This window comes from Melospiza georgiana, chromosome 3 (assembly GCF_028018845.1).
Source record: "Melospiza georgiana isolate bMelGeo1 chromosome 3, bMelGeo1.pri, whole genome shotgun sequence".
Classification (NCBI taxonomy): Eukaryota; Metazoa; Chordata; class Aves; order Passeriformes; family Passerellidae; genus Melospiza; species Melospiza georgiana.
Window position 1 is genome coordinate 22,283,665 of NC_080432.1, and position 20,146 is coordinate 22,303,810.

A 20,146-nucleotide genomic window follows, 5' to 3' on the forward strand; every position below is an offset into this window, starting at 1 on the left:
CACCTTCCTTAAGACTCATTCTTTTTTGTTAAAAGCACCTATTGTTTTATTGCTTCTAATGTGCACTATAAAAATACAGTGTATTACAGCTCAGTGCTAGCAAATACAAATGGAGTGTAACTAAGGAATGATTATTTAGCTTTGGAAGTTACAGTACTTAATTAATAATTCCCTGACATTATTCAGACAGGTCACAGAATGGATTTTAGAGTAATTGTAAGTTACCAGCAGTGGTTTTAAATTTTCCCCTAGGAACAGCAATAGAAGTTGTATTTTCTCTTTTCCTATCAGTGGCGTCTCTTGTTTCCTTTTTTAATCTGATGGCTTTCTTGTTTTTTGAATCCATTTAGTCTTGCAAACCATAATCAGAGGTTATGCCAGTAAAGCAGTGCTCTGAACTGTGATGGCAAGTTTCTGAGACTGGTATCTCACAGAAGAGGCACATGTACCTTTCATTTTGAGTTTTAGCTTGTGCTAGCCATATGAGGAAAGTAGCAAGACCACACCATATGCCCAATAAAAGCTTCATTACAAAGGCATTAGTAATCCAACTTACTCTGTGGTTTATTTTATTTAGAATGTAATAAGGTAGGTTCATTAGTTTGCAGGCTTAATGTTTTCTACTGTACCTCAAAGCAACCAGTAACAATTCCATTGAGATTCCCCAGATCTCACTAACACCTGTCAAGATAAACACATGGCTGGCTCTCTGGGGGAATCACCTTGGCAACATAACTGAGGGAATCTAGAAAAAAAGTAAGTCTTTCACATACAAAAGGGTGTTACACAGCCTAAACTTGATTAATGATTTTTCACATGCCTCCGAGGTCATATATCTCTTTAAAGTAGAAAAAGAAGTCAAATCAATCTCTGAAGAACAAATATTTTTGGAATGTACAATACTGCATCTGAAATGTATTTTAAAGAACTTGAAGGATGTAGAATAATTGTGCAATTTGAGCTGAGCCTCAGAAAGGCTGTCTGAGACCAGCAATTCAGTCTCCATCCCCCTAGGGCTAATATATTAGATTACAAGGATTATTGTAGTGGCACTATTTGTGCCACTACATTTAAGATTATGTCAGCATTTTCATTTTAAACCTGTACATTCAGAGGTTCATAACTCAGCTATAGGAAATTTGCTTGACGTTACAAATGTGTTCTGCACAACAGTGACAATTTTTGGGGGGAGAAAAAAAAAAGAAAGAAAGAAGCTTAAAGCTAAATAAGTATTTGGACATTTTCAAGTTATGACTGCCAGAAGTTAGTGTTGTCTTCTTGAAACTCTATAAATTTACTTCTTTCTGCAGCTGACTTGTAGCACTACTGTTGTCTGGAGTCTAAAGCAATGTATTGCACTGGACAAAGAGTAGATGTCTGCATCTCATCCCTTTTTTTTGCCAAGACTGAAGCAGGACTAATGTGTTCAGGGAAGGCAGGAGGTGGAACTTCACTGTACATCCTCTTCTCGACCCAGGCCAGAAGAGTGAGGGGTGTTGTGTGATGTTCATGAGTCATAGTGAGGGATCTCTTAGAAATCCTGTCAGGAAACCCTGCTTAGAGATGCAGTCCTGACTTTAGGTACTCCACAAATACCATTTAAGGCTCTCTTGGCTACCAGTGGACTTCCTAAAAAAAAAAAACCAAAACGAAAAAACAATTAACTTTGCCCTGCAAGGTCTTTATCTCCCCATTTTGTGGATGTTGCATTAAGACTATTCTGAGCTTTCCTTGACATGGCTATAATATCTCAGTTATTGTGCGTGGTAAACAGTATCATGAGCTGCAAACGACTCTGTAATACACACACTTTTCCTATTTCTGGAGGTCTTTATCAACAAATAGGTTTTGAATATGCTTGTACTGGATACAAAAGAGCAGAATACTGGGTTCTGTTGTTGGCATTTGTCATCAAACTTCTTGATGACTAATTTACAAGCTATTTTTGTGGTGGCTTGCTTTCTGTCCCCAGCTGAAGTATTTGCTGAGGAGTTCAAATCAGAAGCATTCAAGCTGTACCAGGGATGTCTCTTTTCTGTGGCAATGCAGTGCCAATTCCTGCAGCAGTGCTGGGAGAAGTCAGAGAGACTTCTGCAGGTTCTGCAGCAGCAATAGCAGCCTAATTGCCCAGGGAATTAACCATTCATGTGGTAGCCCAGAGAGAGAGTGGCTAGAGACCATTTGCTACAGGACTACAAATCTCCTAAATGCCACATACAGGTGGATTTGGCCTTATTTCCTGTGGCTTTAGATTGGAGTCAAAGGGGGAAGCTACACAAAGTGTCAGAAATCTTTCTGCCACATTAAACTAAAAAATAATAATTAAAAAAAAAGAAAATATGAGATTAAGTGGCATCACAGCACAGGGAGGCAGCAAAAGCCAACCCCCAGGGGATTCTGAGGAATCCCCCTCAAGCCAGCTCAAACCAGGGCTAATTCAAGTAAGGATGGACAAATCTGCAAAGTGCCCCAATGACTTAAGGACCAACCAGGGCTATTTCAGGCAAAGAGGGACCTTCTCTGCACAGTCAAAATTCCCCAGTCAGATTTCCCCAGGAAAATGTTCTCCACAAGCCCCTTCTGCTCTAAATTGAAAAGATCTGGCTTGTGTGCATGTCTTCAATGAAATGAAACAAAATGAAAATCAGCTTGATTTTGACAGCAAGGAATAGCAAGAAAGAGATTACTTTATGCACAGAGTGTCAAGAAACATTTATTATGAAGATTTAAGCCTATCTGGATGGACAGGGAGACTTATTAACTGCACCAGGATTTGTTTTGAACTACGCCTAGAGAGAGAATAGCTACACTACAGAGAAAGCAGTCTAAATATTTCCTGTGTAAGCTCTCCTTTCTCACACGATTACCAAAATTTTGAATTTCTTTGCGTTTTGTGGCTGCACAAATACTCCATTAATTCTCTTAGGATCATATTTTTTACGTTCAAAGTATTCAAGTAGTTCATACGATAAAATTTATTGGCATAAAATAAAGAGTTTCTGCCATGGGTTATGTAGGGTTAGGACACAAACTTGACATGAATGACAGGCCTTGGTTCAGCATCTTGCAATTAACTGGCTTTTGGAAGGAACATTCTCTGCTGTTTAAAAGAGGAAAGTTACCACCTCCACTGTTACCAGACATCAGTACAAGTACTAGGAGATACAGGGTATAGGTCATTAAATTCAGCAGTGTTTATAGTGGAAAGAGGAAACATTAGCTTGACTGTTTTCTTCTCTAAGCCTCTGTCTGTGGGCTGGATAAACCCCAAGTCTGGCCTGTTTAATTGTAATCACAGAATGTCCATGTGCTTTCAACTTACGGGAGGGTCCAAGCCTAGCAGTGGGGAAAACCTGTAGCATAAAACATTGGTATAGATAATTGCATAGTATTCCTGTAAAACACAGATTTGTGGAGGCATTTTGGGGTGGTGTGTTTGTTTGTTTGTTTGCTAATTATTTTGCTGAAGAGCAGTTGGGCTTCTGGAGTTTAAGAGTGGATGTCACAGCACTAAATGGAGGGTTAACTAGAGATGGCCAGGGCAGCCTGGTTGCATAAGGTGGCACTTAACCAAAAGAAACCCTGAATTTTACTGACAACTTCTGCTGGCCTAAGGCATGGTCTGCACTTCAGTTTTGCTGGTGCTGCTGAAGTTGTCCATCTTAGCTGATCTATCTGTACTGTTGCAGAGAGATATGGTCATACCAGCAAGAAGTATCTGATTTAATTTGAGGAAGTAATGTAAATTATACTCATGGGAGTACTTTTTTTTTTGTTTGTATAAATTTTAGGACCATTTGGTGTTTATAGCATAATGAAACCAGAACAAATCAGGGAAAGATGTGTTCTTACAATAAGGGTATTCTTGCTCGAAAGATTTAGGAGCCTACTGGTATTAACAGAGTTCATTTGGTGGAAATACCTTTATTAAAAGTCACATTTACTACCAATGTGACCTGCACAGGGTAATTGTTAAATGGGACTAACTTCACTGAGATAAATTCTTGAGATGATAAAAACTACCTTGTGAACACTAGAGTTCATTCTCACATTTTATTTACTATGCCTGCAGTGGAACATTTATTTGTTTACACAAACTCTTGTTTATTGTCTTCTTTTGTACCACTTCTTCATTCTTTGAGTGAACCTTCACAGACTGATAGCAGCGTGTTGATTGTGTAGGAAGCACAATTCTATGTCCTTGGGGATTAAAACCAGGTTATTTCAACTTCAGTTCATCCTCAGCTAACAGAAATTCATACTCTTATGACAGCAGGGGGTAAAAAGGCAAGCATTTTAAATAAGAAATGCTGCATACCTTCATTCTTCATAGTGTTTACCTGCAGAAGCTTTTAACTTGTCATTAGAAAGCCAAACTGCCAAAACACCCAATTAAACTTCTTAAACAGAATCACAGAATCATGGGACCATTCAGGTTGGGAGAGACTTCTAAGATCTCTGTTAACCTAGTGCTGTCAAGGCCACTGAATCATGTCCCTAAGGGCCACATAGAAACCTGGAATGGTTTGGGTTGAAAGGGACCTTAATAATGATCTTGTTCCAACCCTTCTGCCATGGACATGGATAATTTCCTCTTGACCACATTGCCCAGAGCTCCATCCAGCCTGGCCTTGAACACTTCCAGGAATGGGGCATCCACAGCTTTTCTGGACAAACTGTTCCAGTGCTTCCCCACCCTCACAATAACAAATTTCTTCCCAATGTCTAACCCAAATCTCTACAGGTCTTTTAAATACTTCCAGGAACAATTAATTCACCATTTCCCTGGGCAGGCTGTTCCCCCTGGGCAGCCTGTTCCAGTGCTTGACAAGACTTGCAGAAGTTTTTCCATATATCCAATGGAAATTTTCCCTGTCATAACTTGAGGCCATTTCTTCTTGTTCTATCACTCTTTACTTGAGGAAAGAGACCGACATTCACCAGCAATCTTCTTTAAATCAAAACATGCAAAAAGTATAAGTGTCTGACTACTAGCATTTGCTTCAAATTGGAAAGTTTTATTAGCTTGCTGAAAGCACAAAAAAACAAATTGAGCAAGAGAGGATTTTACTGGAATGTCCCTCTTTTGCTTTCCTGTCTCCATCTTGCTTTCATACACACTTCCATCTTCACCTTCCTGGTGTTCTTTTAATTTTCAATCTTTTAATATTTTCTGCAAATTAATTCTCTCCCATTTCTCACCCTTGCACTGCATTAGATCACCTTTCTCTCCCGTGAAACTTGGATAGTCCTCTGTTGTTTGTGGTTCAGAGTGCAGAGCCAGAAAAATGTCAAATGTTGTTAAAATTGGAGTTGCTACACCCAAGGTGCTGATCACATTACCAGATCCAGAAAGGGATGCCTACTTAGAGGGCAGTCACCCCATTCACACTTTAATAGGGCTCTTAAGAGTTAGATGCCTAAATAGTTTTGTGAGGATTTGGTCTTTGTGTACTCAACTCTTGGTTTGGATGCAGAGAAGCAAAACAATCCATTAATTTAACAGTCCCTAAGCAGTGTTTATTATCATAATGTTACACCTAAAAATGACCCATTATAATTTATCTGATAAAAAAAAAAAACTTCACCAAGTAGTCTCCAGGCACAAATTGAAACTAGAAACTTCAGTGGCAGTTGTGTATGTGTGCTGCATAAATAGTACATATTTAATAAAGTAGAGCTCTTAAAAACCCCTTTTATCTTCAGTAAAATATTAAATGAAGTACCTCGGAATTACCTAAACATTTTATTCATTTGTCCTTCTTTTTTAAGCACTTTAGGCCTCCCTGGCACAGTAGATGGCAGATGGAGCAAGAATTTAGATTAAGGTACTCAAACTACAAAGACCTCCAACAACAGAGTGCTTCCACCAAGTCCTTCTGAATCCACACCAAAGTGGATCTTCAACTAAAGTTGAACAAACTGTGCTCAGGCTGGAAGGCACCTGTGGAAAGCCTCTCTCAGCAAGGTTACACACCTAGAGGGGAATCCCCCAGTGAGGATGGAGCCATGCTTTCCTGGGTGCTGACAAGGCAACTCCGGCTGTAAGGCAGCGCAATCCTTAAAACAGCACAGCCAAGCGAAGTTAGTCTAGACAGGGCTTGCCAGCTGAAATTTTATCTGCACAATTGTGTTGCCAACTGCATCGTTACACGGTTGGCAATACCGGCTTCCTATTTCAGAGGAGTGATAACAATTTTAAGTTCCTCGTCTGTAGGATGTCTAGAATCATTAAGAACAGTCGAGTTAACTACTGCCTGTTTCCAAAACGGCAGCAACATGTGAACAGTTTAATGAAAAACTGGTTCCAGTGACTGAAATATTTTGTTTCCTGAGTCAGATTGATAGAAAACCTAGTGGTATTTATGGATGGAGTTTCTAACACACATTACTTGCATCAACAGGAAACATATATCAGGAGGTTTAATTTTATGAGAGCTGTCAAATCCAGGCTGACTTTTCCTTAAGGTTTCATACCTTCTTCTCCTTCTTTCCCTAACTCCGAAACTTAGAGAAATTATTGTCTTTCATTTTTTTAGGAGGTGACAGTGCATGACAGTTGAAAGCTGATAGTTGGGAAAATTGGGTGTTTCTTCTCTCACACGGGAACTTTTGGAGACAGGTTGGAAAACTGACCTCCCTAAACTGCGTTTCCCTCTGGGGATGTTACAGAGTGGCCACGGCGAGTGCGGGCTTCCTTTGGGATGCGTGTCTGCCCTTCCATGGAGCGCAGAAAGGGCTCGGGCAGCGCTGCCTTAAGGCTTTGTTATAATTTACCTCGGCGTCTTGGCAAAACTTTGGGTGCGTGGCGAAGCTGCGATGCGACTTGTCCAGGTGGGCAGGGCAGGAGCAGCCACTTTTCTGCTCCGGAGCTTCGGGATCTTTTCGTCGCCTCCGGGCACGACCCCCACAAATTCGAAGGGTGTTTTTGTGGCCGGGGGCAGCGATCCTACTTGGGCTGAGCAAGGCGAAAAACCTTTCTCGTTCTTCAGCCTACGCAGCTGAGCAGAGGTTGTGACTTCCCTTCGCACCCGCGGGAATTAGCGCCTCGGCGAATTGCAGCGGTTTTCGTTTAGATTAACGCGAAATGTGTATAAAAAAATAAAATAAAAAAAAAAATATCCACCCCATTCTCACGCCCACAGCTCGCCCTCTCGCTTTCACGCATCCGCTACCCGCACCCATGATCTCATGCTGCTGAAGGCATGGCACAAGATCCACGGCAGGCTGGGAGCGGGGGAGGGAAGGAGGAGAGGAGGGAAGGAGGAGGAGAGGAGGGATGGAGTGTGCGGCTCGCACACCCTGCTGTGCCCAGGTGCGGTACTGCAGGGGCTGCGCCTCCGCGCCCGGCTCCGGGCGGCGCAGGACCCGCTTAGCCCTTAGCGCACCGACCCTCGGCTTTTAAACGTGACATGGGCCCCCATGGCCCCCTCGGCTCGGAGTGTGTGTCCGTGCGAGGGTGGTGGTGCTGTAGGGCAGCCCTCCGCCCCGTTTCGGGGGTAGGCGTGGGGCGAGCCCCGCAGCCGGGCGGCGATGCGGGAGCTGCCGGCGCCGCCCTGCAGCTGCGGGGGAATGAGGGGGGCTCAGCCCAGAAAGGATTTGTATTTTTTTTTTTTTTTTTTCCAGCCCAGCTTGCGGCTGCGGTGGGCGGCCGAGGTGCGGTAGTTGAAAATCCCGGTAACTCTTTGTTCGGCGCCGTGTGTGCAATGACCGGATAATCACAGCCCGTGCCCGAACAGACCGAGGGGAAACATCTGATGGGCGAAGTTTAGGCCAATTAAAAGACCCCGAAATCGTTCTTTTTTTTAAGATGAAAGTGGGTTTTCGAGACACTGGTACCTCTGAACTGTCGGAGGAGGGGAAGTGCTCCTGCCGCGCTGCTGACTCCGCGGCGCGGGTGGGGAGGAGAGGCGTGTGAGAGTGTGTGTGTGCGTGTGAGTGTGTGTGTGTGTGTGTGTGTGTCCCCTCCACACCGCCCGAGCCGCGTTCTGGAAGTGCGCGGCTCCCGAAAGGCTGAGGAGAGGCAGCGCGACTGTGTGGGAGCTGAACTCAGCCTCCCTCTTTAACATAGGCTCGTCCTCTGCATTGCATCCAAGCCTCAGCGATTTGCTGCTCGGAGACTGCAGATTTGCATAGCCCTGCTCCTCGCAAGCATGCTTATTTTTATTTTTATTTTTTTTTTCCTCTCCCAGCTTCTTTCATAAGGGTGCACTATTCTCCCTGAAAACATCCTCGGGTATTCCTGTCAATAGCCAGACCACTGAGCTTGCCGGAGCAGCCTGATTATTGTCTGGCGGCGTGTGCGAGTGTGTGTTCGCGAGTGTGAGTGTGTGTGCGCGCCGGGAGAGAGCTCGCTCGGTGAGGGCTCACCAGTTTGGAGATGAATGGAGGGAAGAGCAGCAGTTTGATTTTTCTCTGCTTTCCCAGCGCTGGCTGATGGAGCGGCATCCCCTTTTCTCTTTCTTAGCAGAAATGTGGCATGATTGGCTACACTGTGGATTACTGAGGATGGGGGAACGCTTGGCGTTCTCGTAGCCCTTGCAACTGTGGAGTATTGTTAATGAGCACCAGCCCCGGGAAAGCTGAAACTAACGATTGTTTGGGCACGGGGCTTTTCCCCGCTTCCACCTCTTTGCGAAGGCTCTGAACTGCCTGGATTCTCTGACTATGTCTCGGATTGTTTTGGGTAGAAGAAGACCTGGAGAAAAGGATCCTCATAGGCTTTCCCAAAGGGAAGAGATGGCTCGCCTGGTGCCGTGAGCCGCAGCCAGCGCCGTGTGTCGAGCGTGCGAGCGCCTCTGCCCAAAGTTTGCCTCCGTTGCTGTGGCTGCCGCTCCTCCCGAGGACGCCGCGGGCCGGCTCGCCGCGCACCGGAGCATGGGGGGGCTCCTCAGGGGCAGCCCGGAGCCGGGACCCGCCAGCAGCGGCAGCAGCAGCGCCGGCGGCCGCTTGGCCCTGCTCTGGATAGTCCCGCTCACTCTCAGCGGCCTCCTTGGGGTGGCGTGGGGCGCCTCCAGTTTGGGCGCTCACCACATTCACCATTTCCACGGCAGCAGCAAACATCATTCAGTGCCTATCGCTATCTACAGGTCACCGGCTTCCTTGCGAGGCGGACACGGTGGGTCCGGGTGCCGCTCGGTGCCGCCAGAGGTCAGACCCCGCGGTCTGCGGGGCTGCGGCGGGCTCGGGGGGAGCACGAGGAGCACGGCGGGGAAGGAAGGGCTGGGATGCGGGGCTGGGAGCCCCGTCGGGCGGGGTCTGGGCCCGTCCCGCCGCTCCCGGTGGGGTGGGGAGCTCGGTCGGTCCCGGTGGGGCAGGGGATGCTGGCTGGGCTGGCGGGCATCCCCCGGGGCTGGGCTGCCGGCGTGTCGGTCCGTGCGCCCCGCGGGGTCGCTGCGGGGTCCGCGGGCGCGGGGCAGGCGCTGGAGCGGAGATTCCCCGCACCCCTCTAGAGCGGAGATTTCCCGCACCCCTCTGGAGCGGAGATTTCCCGCACCCCTCTGGAGCGGAGATGATTTCCCGCACCCCTCTGGAGCGGAGATTTCCCGCATCCCTCTGGAGCGGAGATGATTTCGCACACCCCTCTGGAGCGGAGGTTTCCCGCACCCCGCCGCTCCCTGCCCCGCCGCAGCAGCCGGGGAAGGAAAGCCCAGCCCGGAGGCGCCCGGAGCTGCGGCCCCAAGCTGGCACCGCCACGCCTTATCCCCATCGCCTCTCCCCGTCCCCTCCCTGGCCCGGTGCGGGGACACACGGGCACAGGGCAGGGCAGCGCGCCCGGGGACCCCGGCGAGGGGCGGGGAGGGAGCCGGGGCGCTGCTCGAAGCGCTGGTGATGATCGCGCGGCTTCCAGTTCATTACCTTGGTGGGAAGTCGATGAACTAAAGCAAAGGTCAGCTCATTATGCTGGGGATCGGGGGAGCGGCAAGCGCTGGCGCACCGAGGGAGGGAGGCGATGCCCAATGTAGCGGGCAGCAAAGGGACGGAGATGGAATTCTCTCCGAGTGCAAATACATTTTGGTTAAGAACGACAGTGCTCCGGTAGTTAGTTTCTGAAGTGACAGGAAGCTGCTTCAGTGCCTTTTGGAGAGCCCCCGTGCAGTTCTCTTCCTTTTTGCACGCAGACTTGCGAGCACCTGCCCATCAATACATGCAGAATAAGTGGGCATTACATATGTTCGGTAGGACCAAAAGCTGTCAGAGAAAGCGAAACACCAGACTATGCTTTAAGGATTTAAAGCCTCCCTTTGTCTCCGAGGGAGGAAGAGAAGATAAAGAAACCCCCTTGTTGGTTTCTGATTAGATTATACAGCATCATTCTTCTTCATTTTCTCGTCTTGCCTTGCTTCATTTGCAAGACCATGCGATGTCATTTACAGGCTTTGCAAAGTAAAAAACCATATCTTGTACCTAACCTCTGCTTCTCTGTGCAACATGACCTAGTTGCAGGCACGAGGTAGTTAGGAATTATTGGATTTTTTCCAGTGATTAACAATGCCGGTATTGGTGGAAGCAGTAGCATTGTTTACCTGAAAATCCCCACTGTGTGCTAAATAGCCTTTGATACATAACTGCTAGAAAAGTGCACAGAAATGCCTCTTCTTAAGTATTTTGTTATTTTTAAAAAAAACTTATACGACTGATCTAATTAAAAGCAAAGCAATTGAGAAATTCAGGCCACCACTCTTCTCAGTAGTGCACTTGAGGCAGTGCAAGATTGAGAATGCTGCATGTTCTGTAATGTGTGTGCTACAGGGGAGAGCTAAAGATGTTTGTGCGTGCACACATGTGTCTAAATGCTTATTATTCTCCCAATTTCTGCCCATATGGGGATATCATGTAGAGGCTTGCTATTCATTTGAGAGAAGGCTGAAAGGATGAGGGGAAAAGAAACATGATGGTAGAGGTACCAGCTATGATTCCTTAGAAAGCATTTTAAAATCACACCTTTTGCCAGTTTTTGAAAGCATTACCTTGGACCCAGTCGAGGGGTGATGTGTAAAAAGGCAGGTTTCTCAGAAGAAATGAGTCTTGTTAAAGAAAATGAAATATGAAGGGGTGGAGCTGCCACTTAAGGACTTCATAGGAAGCCCGGGAGCCTCTCCAGAAGTTAAGTAGCTGATTCTACGAAAAGATAAGGTGGCATTTCAGAATGTTTACTTGATAACACAAAGTGCCTTTGCTTTCCTATGTTTGCGAGAAATCCTGCTAGCTGACAACATTCCAAAACATTTGGTTCTTTTCATTATTAATTCTTCAGAGAGGTGTTCCCATTTGCTTCTGCAAGCCTGACAGAAGCATTTCTGTCTCTGGCTGAGCAGTGTTGGGCACAGTTCCTGTGGAGCCCAGCACTGCATCTCTGAGCATCCATCAGAGGGAACTGGGGGAGGAAGGAGGGAGTGTGTGAGTGTGTGTGCGCCTGTTCCTTACCTGCTCTTCTCCAGTGTCCCCTGCCCCTGCTGACTTAGCCAGGTGAGAATTTGCTATTTCTCAGCCTTGTATCCCTCAAGCTTAGCTCAGTTTTGCAGAATTAATAATGAATTTTGTTCTCCTCTAACACGATTGTACATAAAAAATTGCAGTTTTTACGGTGAGCTCATAGAAGTTTTTTTTTTTTTGTTACTTTGTCAGCTTTTTGTAGCATCACACCTGCTAAAAGTAGAAAAGAGCTTTTAGGACAGGTCAATTAGTCGATCCCAAATGGAAGCATTGCTCTCTAATATGGTGAATTAGAAGTGTGAAAGGAAGGAGGAATAATCACTTTGTTCAGGCACTCAATAAACGCCACCACAATCCTCAGACATCCACACCCTTCCCCTTTACCCTGGCACCCCCACCCTCTTGGGCTTAATTTTTTTATCTTTCAGTTTTCCTTGAGCCAACACAATTTCAGCTAGTAGTATAAGCAAAGCCAAAAGCCCAGCATGGTTGGATTTCTTCCATTTCTTTAAAAAAACCAAACCTCAGTCTTGCTGCTAACATTCTCATCAGGTAATTTTGCTGGGATTTTGCTTAGTAGTGTGAGCTCATGTGGTTTTAGTGGACAGTATTGTGCCTCACAGAGACATAAACAGAATCCCAACCAAGCAATTAGCTCTCCATATTAGACAAAAAGGAGTTCAGCACACAGTCTCTTAATACACTAGAAGTCAAAATTAAACATCTTTGAAGCCTGACCAAATGATTTTTCAATTTTGCTTTGTGACTCTCATTAAACTCAGGTGAAAGATGGGTGAAAGATTAGGAAGTTTAACCACAGGAATGAATAAGAAAATAATTCTGAAATAATTTTGTGGATCATGACCTCAACAACATAAAAAGAAGTCCTGAGAAGTAAAAGAAAGACAAATGTTCATAAATATAAAACATACACTGCTCAGCCCTCACCAGTGGTCTCTTGTAGCATGTGGTGGATTTGATAATTTATGTCCTTCTTGATCCATTTAAGAAGGTGGCTATTGCTTTTTTTATAGCTGTATCTACCATGAAGTCTGGCATTTTAGGGTTTTTTTGAGTAGATAGGACAGTTCATACTCTAGATTACAAAAGCAGGGATGGTCCATGGCAAAACCCATAAAAAAGGAAAGAGGTTGCAACTTCCTCAGTAACTTTAAATGAAGAAAGACTGTTTTTTTAAGAATCCAGGGACATGGTGGATGATGTGTGAAGGGAAAATTGTGTGTTGAATATGTTAAAAGTGTAGTCATCATCCTCATTCAGTTCTGTCTTCCTGCAAACACTTCTTTGGTGTTCATTCATTTATGGCTCTCCAATTCAGTTACCAAATGGCAAGTACAGTGCGTCCACTTCTTATTGCTTTCTGTGCTCTCAGGATCTTGTTGAGGCTAAATACAAACTGATCCTGCTTTCTTTTTTAAATTTGTGGGAATAGGAGCCAGGAGGTGAATAATGAAACCTGCATGTTGGTATGTGCGTGTTCTTGGAAAGAAAAAGCAAAAATAGGGAGGGAATAGGGTCCACATGCTCACAGGCAGAACTGAAAGAGCTGAGTTCTGTGTGTAGTAGGGGTTGTGCACTTAAGGACCTGAGTGCCAGAAGAATTTTGACTTTATGAGGCTTAGGACCAACATGTGGGCCAGTGGTTTAGGTTTTGCAGTTTAGGTTCATGTTTAGTGGTTTAGCAATAAACAGAATGGGGTTCTGTTTGAAGAACAGAGTAATGTTCTGAAGTAAACAGAATGGGGTTCTGGGAGCAGGTTTTAAGAAAGTGGCAGCTTGGGTTGGTGCTAGGGACCTTTGTGGTGGAACAATGGAGAAATTTAGGAGGTTGAGCTTCAGCAGCCAAATTCTTAGGCAGGAAGAGCAGGTCTGTGAAAAATGAGATTTTTGAGGAATAAAAGTTGGCAGGTTTTGGAGCTGAGAGCTGAGGATGGTGTGTTACCACAGCACATCCACTCCTCCAGTGTTTCCCATCCAGAGCATGATGTGGCAGCAGGGACACACACACTGATCTCCCACTCCTGAGCTAGGCCAGCTTCTTCCAGGCTGTTTTTCACCATTGTTGGCAGAGCTCATGTGCACTGGAGTCACCCAAGTGATGTTCATTTGGACAGGCTTCTGCAGCAGAGTCACCAGCTCACTGGTGCTGGAGTACAAAGCAGCCTGGTCAGGCAGCTCCTGCTCAGGGAAGATGCCTGTTGAACTCCACAGGAGTTTTCACCAAATAAAAACTATAGGACTAGAATTGCAGCATGGCAGTGATATAATTTATACCACCATTGTGAAATGTATAACCCAGACATCTTTGAAAGATGTCCCTATGATGTATAGAAAGCATTTATTTTTGTAAGAAACCCCTGACTTACAAATACAGGTGAAAGTAACTTCATGGCCATTTACTCCTTTTTAATAAACTGAATTTGTTACTTTGTTATAGAAAGATAATAAACTAAATAGTTTTCGGGATTAGGGTTAATGAAATCACATTTTTGGTTACAATGTGTTTATGTTGCAGGAAAGAGTTCTATTTTAATTAAAACATCAAATGTAAATGTTTCCAGATGTTCCAGCATTGTTACTCAGTGTGATGTTAGAGGTAGAGGTGAAAAAGTCTCGTTTTCATCTTATAATTGCCTTTTTTAATGTTATTTCAAACCTGTTTGTATATCGCAATCTTTTTAAATGCCTCCTTTTCATTCACAGATTTTCCAATACATTCTGCCTCTCCTGCTCTGAGTACTTCTTACACAAAACATTTAGACATTTTCAGGTTTTAAGACTGTAAAGCATAGTAGCTTTCTCAATGTCTTTAAATTATACAAATTTTATATCCCCTTTCAAAATTTCCAATATGCTCCATCAGTTATTATCCCCATCAGCTGCCAAAGTATTAACATCAGTTGGAATGGAGTGAATAACAAAGCAATTTCAGTCAGCCTAGTGCTTAATTGGCTGTGCAGTTAGATATGCATATTAGCAAGTGGGGTTTCTATATTATTATTTCTGTCAGTATGGCTTGTCAAGGAGGCACCCAGTCTTCAGCAGGATTGGGGACAGTCTGCAGCACTGTAATCAAAAGTGGAATGTTGCCCATGGATTTCTGATAAGCATCTTTATACAAGTCCAACTGCCTTGGTACATGCATAGCTATTGATTGACTGGGGTGCCTTTACAAGAGCTAAATAAATAACAATGCTGTTGTCACTTATCAGCAACACCACTTTTGCCTCAGCCTGTGGTAACCATGTTTTTTAGATTTAAAGCATGTCTATTGTCTTTTAATCAAATAGTGTTTGAAATAAGTTATCAGAAGAAATTAATTTAGCATTCAATGCAGTGTACTTCCCGCTGTTTCTAATTTTCAAAGATGGATTTTTTTTTTCTGATAGTGAAAAGTTGACTTGGCTTTGAGGGAAATTTCCTTCTGTCTCTTCATTTTACTCCAAGGGAGAACTCTGTAGACAAAAGTACTATGCCCAGTGTGATTTAAGCACAACCAATTATGCAGCTCTAATATTTTCTCCCCTTTCTCACCCAGATGATCATTACCATGGTAAACCAAGCTTGATTATTGTGACTTCAAGGGATCACTTGGTTTAGTTCACTGAAGTTTATCTTTTGTCTTTCCTTGGTCAAAGTTTGCAGCAGTCCGTAACCTTTCTGAGCAATCAAGATGACATTGGTGACCTCTTTCTTGTCTTTCCCAAGACTCAGTTAATTTATCTCTCTGTGATTAAGTTTGATGTCCCCATGTCTATCACAGTATCTGTAATGCATTTTTCTAAGCTAACAACTTCCTTTCTAGTTTGTAAATACAGTGTAGGCACAGCTGATAGATCTTGCTGTGATAATAAGCTGAATTGTGAATGTAGCTGTGATTATGAGGATAATGAATAGTCTAATTTGATGAAAGAAAGTTTATTATATATAAAAACAGTGTTCTATACAATTAAAAGTAACAAACACAGAGGGGTCGTGTACTCACCATAATTTAGGTATTATTTTCCTTCTGAATAGCTACATGGATGTCTGGAAGGGTCTTCCCTGCCTCTTTCTCATGACTTTATATACATTTGTTCACAGTCATGTGCACACTCTTACATTTCATGGTTGTTCTGTGATAATGAGAAAATAGTCCATAGTGGTGAGTTGGAAAAGAGAGAGTTTCTCTAAGAGTTGAAAATATTAAAAAAACTACTCAGTGACAATAGTCACTAACCATAGATGCAACTGGTCAGAAGAATAGAATTAATTACTCCTTTCCCCCTTAACTGACTGAAAAAATGAGCCAGTGAAATAAATTGGGAAAGGAGGAGGGAAGAAAAAGTAGATGTAACTGCTGGATGTCACTCCATAGGACTGGGATAAGTTGGTAGGGAGGGTGCCATGCTTTGAAGCAGTCTTCATCTCTGACCCATGATTGTTGAATCACTTTAGAAAAATAATTCTGGATTTCTGAAAGCACTGAAATGGTCAAATCCACCAAAACAGCCCAGATTAAGGGTATGACTGGATCATGTACTGTAGGTGGCCTAAGAATGAAAAATATTTTTTTTTCTGGGCCTTGGTTGACAAAGTAAATGTGAATATACTATAAGTACATGATATCTGGGATCCTGAATCCCAGAAATCCAGACAAGGCTGGAGATGAGGCAGGGTTTACCTGGAAGAGTGAAGAATGTACATAGTCTTTTTTTTTTCATTTGTTCCACATATTTGAACTGTAAGTGGCACAAAGACAAGTCTTCCTTTAGGATCCATAGCTAGGTATGTCCTGAAGAGCTTGCTGCTCAAACATGGAGAAACAGGCTCAGCAACAGAATCTTTGCTCAGATCCTTCTGGTGTTCGAGTGCCTTAGCAGGGGATGCCCTTGGACAACTACTCCAAAATGTTAGAAGTGTTCACTCTTTCTTTAGCTCTCTTTTACTGCAGCTGTACATGCAAAGAAATGCCAACAAGCCTCTAAAGCAAGTTGACTGCTTTCTACATGTGTTCTTTTATCCCTGCATATCTGCAACTGAGTTAGGGCTTCTCTAATTTACTTCATTAATTCAGCTCATCTGCATTTGTAAAATAAAGAACAGAGAGTGACTAGACTTGGAGAAATTTCAAAAAAACATGAGAAAGTTTCTCTACCTTGAAGAAGAATTAGATATCGTCTTAATCCATGTTTGCATTTTTGAATTACTGGAGTTGGTTTTGTTTCTTGGTGCCAGCAGCTCTAGAGCCCTCTAGGTGAAGAGGAGGTGGGGACAAATTCCTGACTGACCAGTGGAGATGAGAGAACTGAGTGCTACAAAAGGCACTAATGTTTCTAATTGTTGACCCAAGCCTGATTTGCTTTTATTGAGGTCAAGCCCAAAATTTCCACTTCATGACCTGATTTGTTTTGCCTCTGTCAGACAGGATGTGTCTCAAGTGCACAGCCTTTCTGTCCTGGTCCCCCTTCCTGAAAAAATTCTGCCTAAACTGTGAACAAAATATTGTAAATAATAATGCAAACTCGTGTATTTTTAAAAATTTTGATGTAGTTAGTGGATGTGCTCACTTTATTTCACATGACAAGAATTATGAGGGAGCTTTCAGTGAATATAATGAATTGCCATATTTATGGAAAACATATGAGCATGAATTGAATCATGCCGTTATTTTGGGTTTGGATAGTCAGTGCCCACAGAGAGGAGTTTAGAAGTTGTGACAAAACAACAGATGTGAGATTAGCCCCTTTGGCTGTGTCTAAATGGATGCATCCTAAAATCCTGGTGTCCCAGTTGGTCAGAACATTCTGTGGCGCTCATCCAAGCCCCATCTTTCCACTCATCCTCTTCTCAGGCTGGTTTGTGTTTGCAGTTTGTCTTGCTGTGGATTTTAAATCTGCCTGGGGCATGCACCCCAAGCCTGGCATTCAGAGCAGCTCTCAAATGCTGCTGTTGATTACTCAAAAAAAATTTTAAAAAATAGAAGTGCTGTGGATGTCCCCTTTATAAATAACCTGTTATCTCAAGTGAGGCTAAATAGAACATTAGATGGGCAAGTGAAGGTGAGGTTAAAGACTACAGTTATTTTATGGCTTGAATGTTTTTCCAAGCAACTTTTTGTTTCTTGGAAATTCTACTGAATTTGGGAGGGTGTGACTGCTCCCATTATACTCTCTCTATTAGAAGACTTTGTTTTTTGAGTCCTGTATCTAGGAAACTTGCAAAATGGTGCTGTTAGAAATTGTTGGCTAGAAGGCATTATGTGTGAGGGTACACAGGCCAAATGATCATTTTGACTGTGCTGACATCTAATAGGAACCCAGTCAGACAATAAGATTGAAGCCAGAACTAATTTTGTAAGGATGCTTTTTAACTTTTGTAGCATTTTCTCACATCAGCTCTTGAAGCTTCTTTCCACCACTCAGCACAATTTGACAGCTTTAGCTGTTGTCTGACATGAGTGTAGTAAAATCTAGTGTATGGCATTTAGAGGCAGAACTTGGTGAAGAAAGAATAGTAGCAACATTATTTTGCAGCAACAACAGCAAAAACGAACATCTCATTTTGAAATGTTTGACTTTCTTACTGTGCAAAACATTGCAAAACTGCAGTTAAGCATGCAGATAAGAGGAGTTATTGGTCTGCTAGGAAGGACAGTGGCCCATAAATGCCTAACCCAGACATTTAAATTGCAGTAGTACTGGCAGTGGTTTTGGCTGTTGTATGATTATCCAAATGAAAGTGCAGCTCCCACATAATTGTGCAGAAACTTAGCTTCAAAGAGCCTGAGGTCAGCAAAGGTAAATAATTAAACTGGGGAAAACATGTGATGTGTCTTCTACATATCAACAGAGGCAGCTATTGATGCTGATATAAATCACAAGTGACTCACCTGAAGATTCCTGAGATCCTATTTGTTCTTGCAGGGTAACATTTCCATGCCAGGGAACTTACAGACTTTGGAAAGGTGGTTTCAGTGAAATCAGTGTATCCTGTATTGGTTTTGTTGGCATTTGAGATAGGGGTGAATGTCAGTGTTTCCGTACAAGGTTACTGCTGGAGATGTGAGAAAGACTTATCCTAAGCTGGTCACAGCAACAGTGGTGTGAGTAAATAAATAGGTTGGGATTTTGCAAAAACTTTTTGTTTGTTTCAAGTCATTAACTTCAGCTCAGCTCTCTTCCTTATTTCATTTTACCAAATGTAATTAATTGAAAGGAAAAAAACCTTAAAGATATATGTAATCTAGGAATAAATTTATAAGTGTATACAGTGTGTGGTGATGCTTTTGTCTTTTGTAGGGGTCAGTTAATTGACAAAGCATATTTTGGAGAAAAAGCAAGATCAGAGGGAGAAAATGAGCAGTCATTATGGCTAAATGAGACTTAGTGTAAATGAGTTCAACGTTGCTAAAAACCCTCTGTTTCTGTCATGTGGAAAAGTAGCACATGCATTAACCCTTGTCCTGCTTATGCACTGGTGTCTCTCCAGCACTGCTGCCTGTCTTGGCAGAGGCTTGTCTGGAATGGTTATTCCTGTTTCACAGAGAGGAGCTGAGACACACTGAATCAGCTTTGCACGCATCTCCTCCTGAATGACTCAAAGAAATCACACACTGGCCAGAACCTGAAAATTCCCTCTGTGCCCCTTGTGCACTTGCCCGTGGTGTGAGAGCCAGAGCTGGGGCATGGCCAGGGTGTGTAACACGCTGTTCTCCTCTGGCAGAGCTCAGAGCAGATCCCATGCTGGCTCAGCATACGCCAGGCTTCACCCATCCCTCTGGGAGCCACTCCTTGGGCAGGGCTCTTCCCGCTGCTGTGTGTCAAACCAAGACCAGCCCAGCACAGCTTAAGGGGTGCTCTGCTCTGCCTTTGCTTGTGCTTGTTAATGAACAGCCATGTGGTTATTCCCAGGAATACACAAAGCTTTGCCTACCTAAATGTGAAAAGCATCTTTCCATAAGTCACACAGCAGCCTGGAATGAGAAAAGGAATTAAAGACTTGAGTTCTGTGTTGCTGTTTCATTCCATTGTGTTGTGCCAGTGCTAAGATCCAGAGCATTGAAATGATTACTGAACAAATACCACTCTTCCTTCCTTTGCACTGTGGAATTCACAGAACTGACATGAAGGAAAAAAACAAAACAGAAAAAGGGGTATGTAAAGACATGGGATGTAGGGGGATACAGTATGGGTAAATGAAGGTGGTATAGAATGTAATCTTATCCCCTAAAGAGCTACAGCTGAAGCAATTACTAAAGATTAGGAGCAGGCCTGGTGTTAACAGGCCACATCTATAGCCAATAAGAACAGTGCTATAAAAGAGTGGATTGGTGGGAGCTGGAGTCAGTCGGCTGCTGTGAGGATGAAGAAGGTTTGGTGCCTAGAGGAGCTGTCTACAAGAAACATCAATGAGGAATGAAACTGTAGTAGTATGGAACCCTTGCAGTGTAATGGTAATAGGACTCTTGCAATATTATGACAACAACAGGAGAGGGCAGGAAGAAAAGGAAAGTGAGTTGAGTGGGCAGCATACCTTTGTTGAAAATAAAAAGGCATATTTTCTCCCTCTGAAAATTTCTGTTTCCTGTCTTTTGCTATAAGCCAAATCTTTCCAGACTCCCAATCATTGCTTACGTTTTTGTGTCCAAAAGAGGGGCAGTTCCTTTAAATATTGTTCTCTGCTTGTCTTGTAATTCCAGTTGCTCAGG

The 20,146-nt window shown here is 43.6% G+C and overlaps 1 protein-coding gene across 33 annotated transcripts in view; it reads left to right on the plus strand.

The window, feature by feature from the left end:
- Positions 1 to 20,146, plus strand: part of NRXN1 (neurexin 1) — a 681,183-nt gene that overhangs the window by 398,558 nt on the left and 262,479 nt on the right. Inside the window, exon 1 of one of the 33 annotated variants that reach the window (XM_058019659.1) lies at positions 7,750 to 9,118. The exons of 29 other annotated variants lie outside the window; for them this stretch is intronic. In XM_058019659.1, coding sequence (XP_057875642.1) covers positions 8,878 to 9,118 — 241 coding nt within the window. In that variant the 5' untranslated portion in view covers positions 7,750 to 8,877. Of the gene's footprint in view, positions 1 to 7,749; positions 9,119 to 20,146 lie in introns of those variants that run through there. 3 more of the 33 variants (XM_058019658.1, XM_058019661.1, XM_058019660.1) reach the window with 3 other exon arrangements.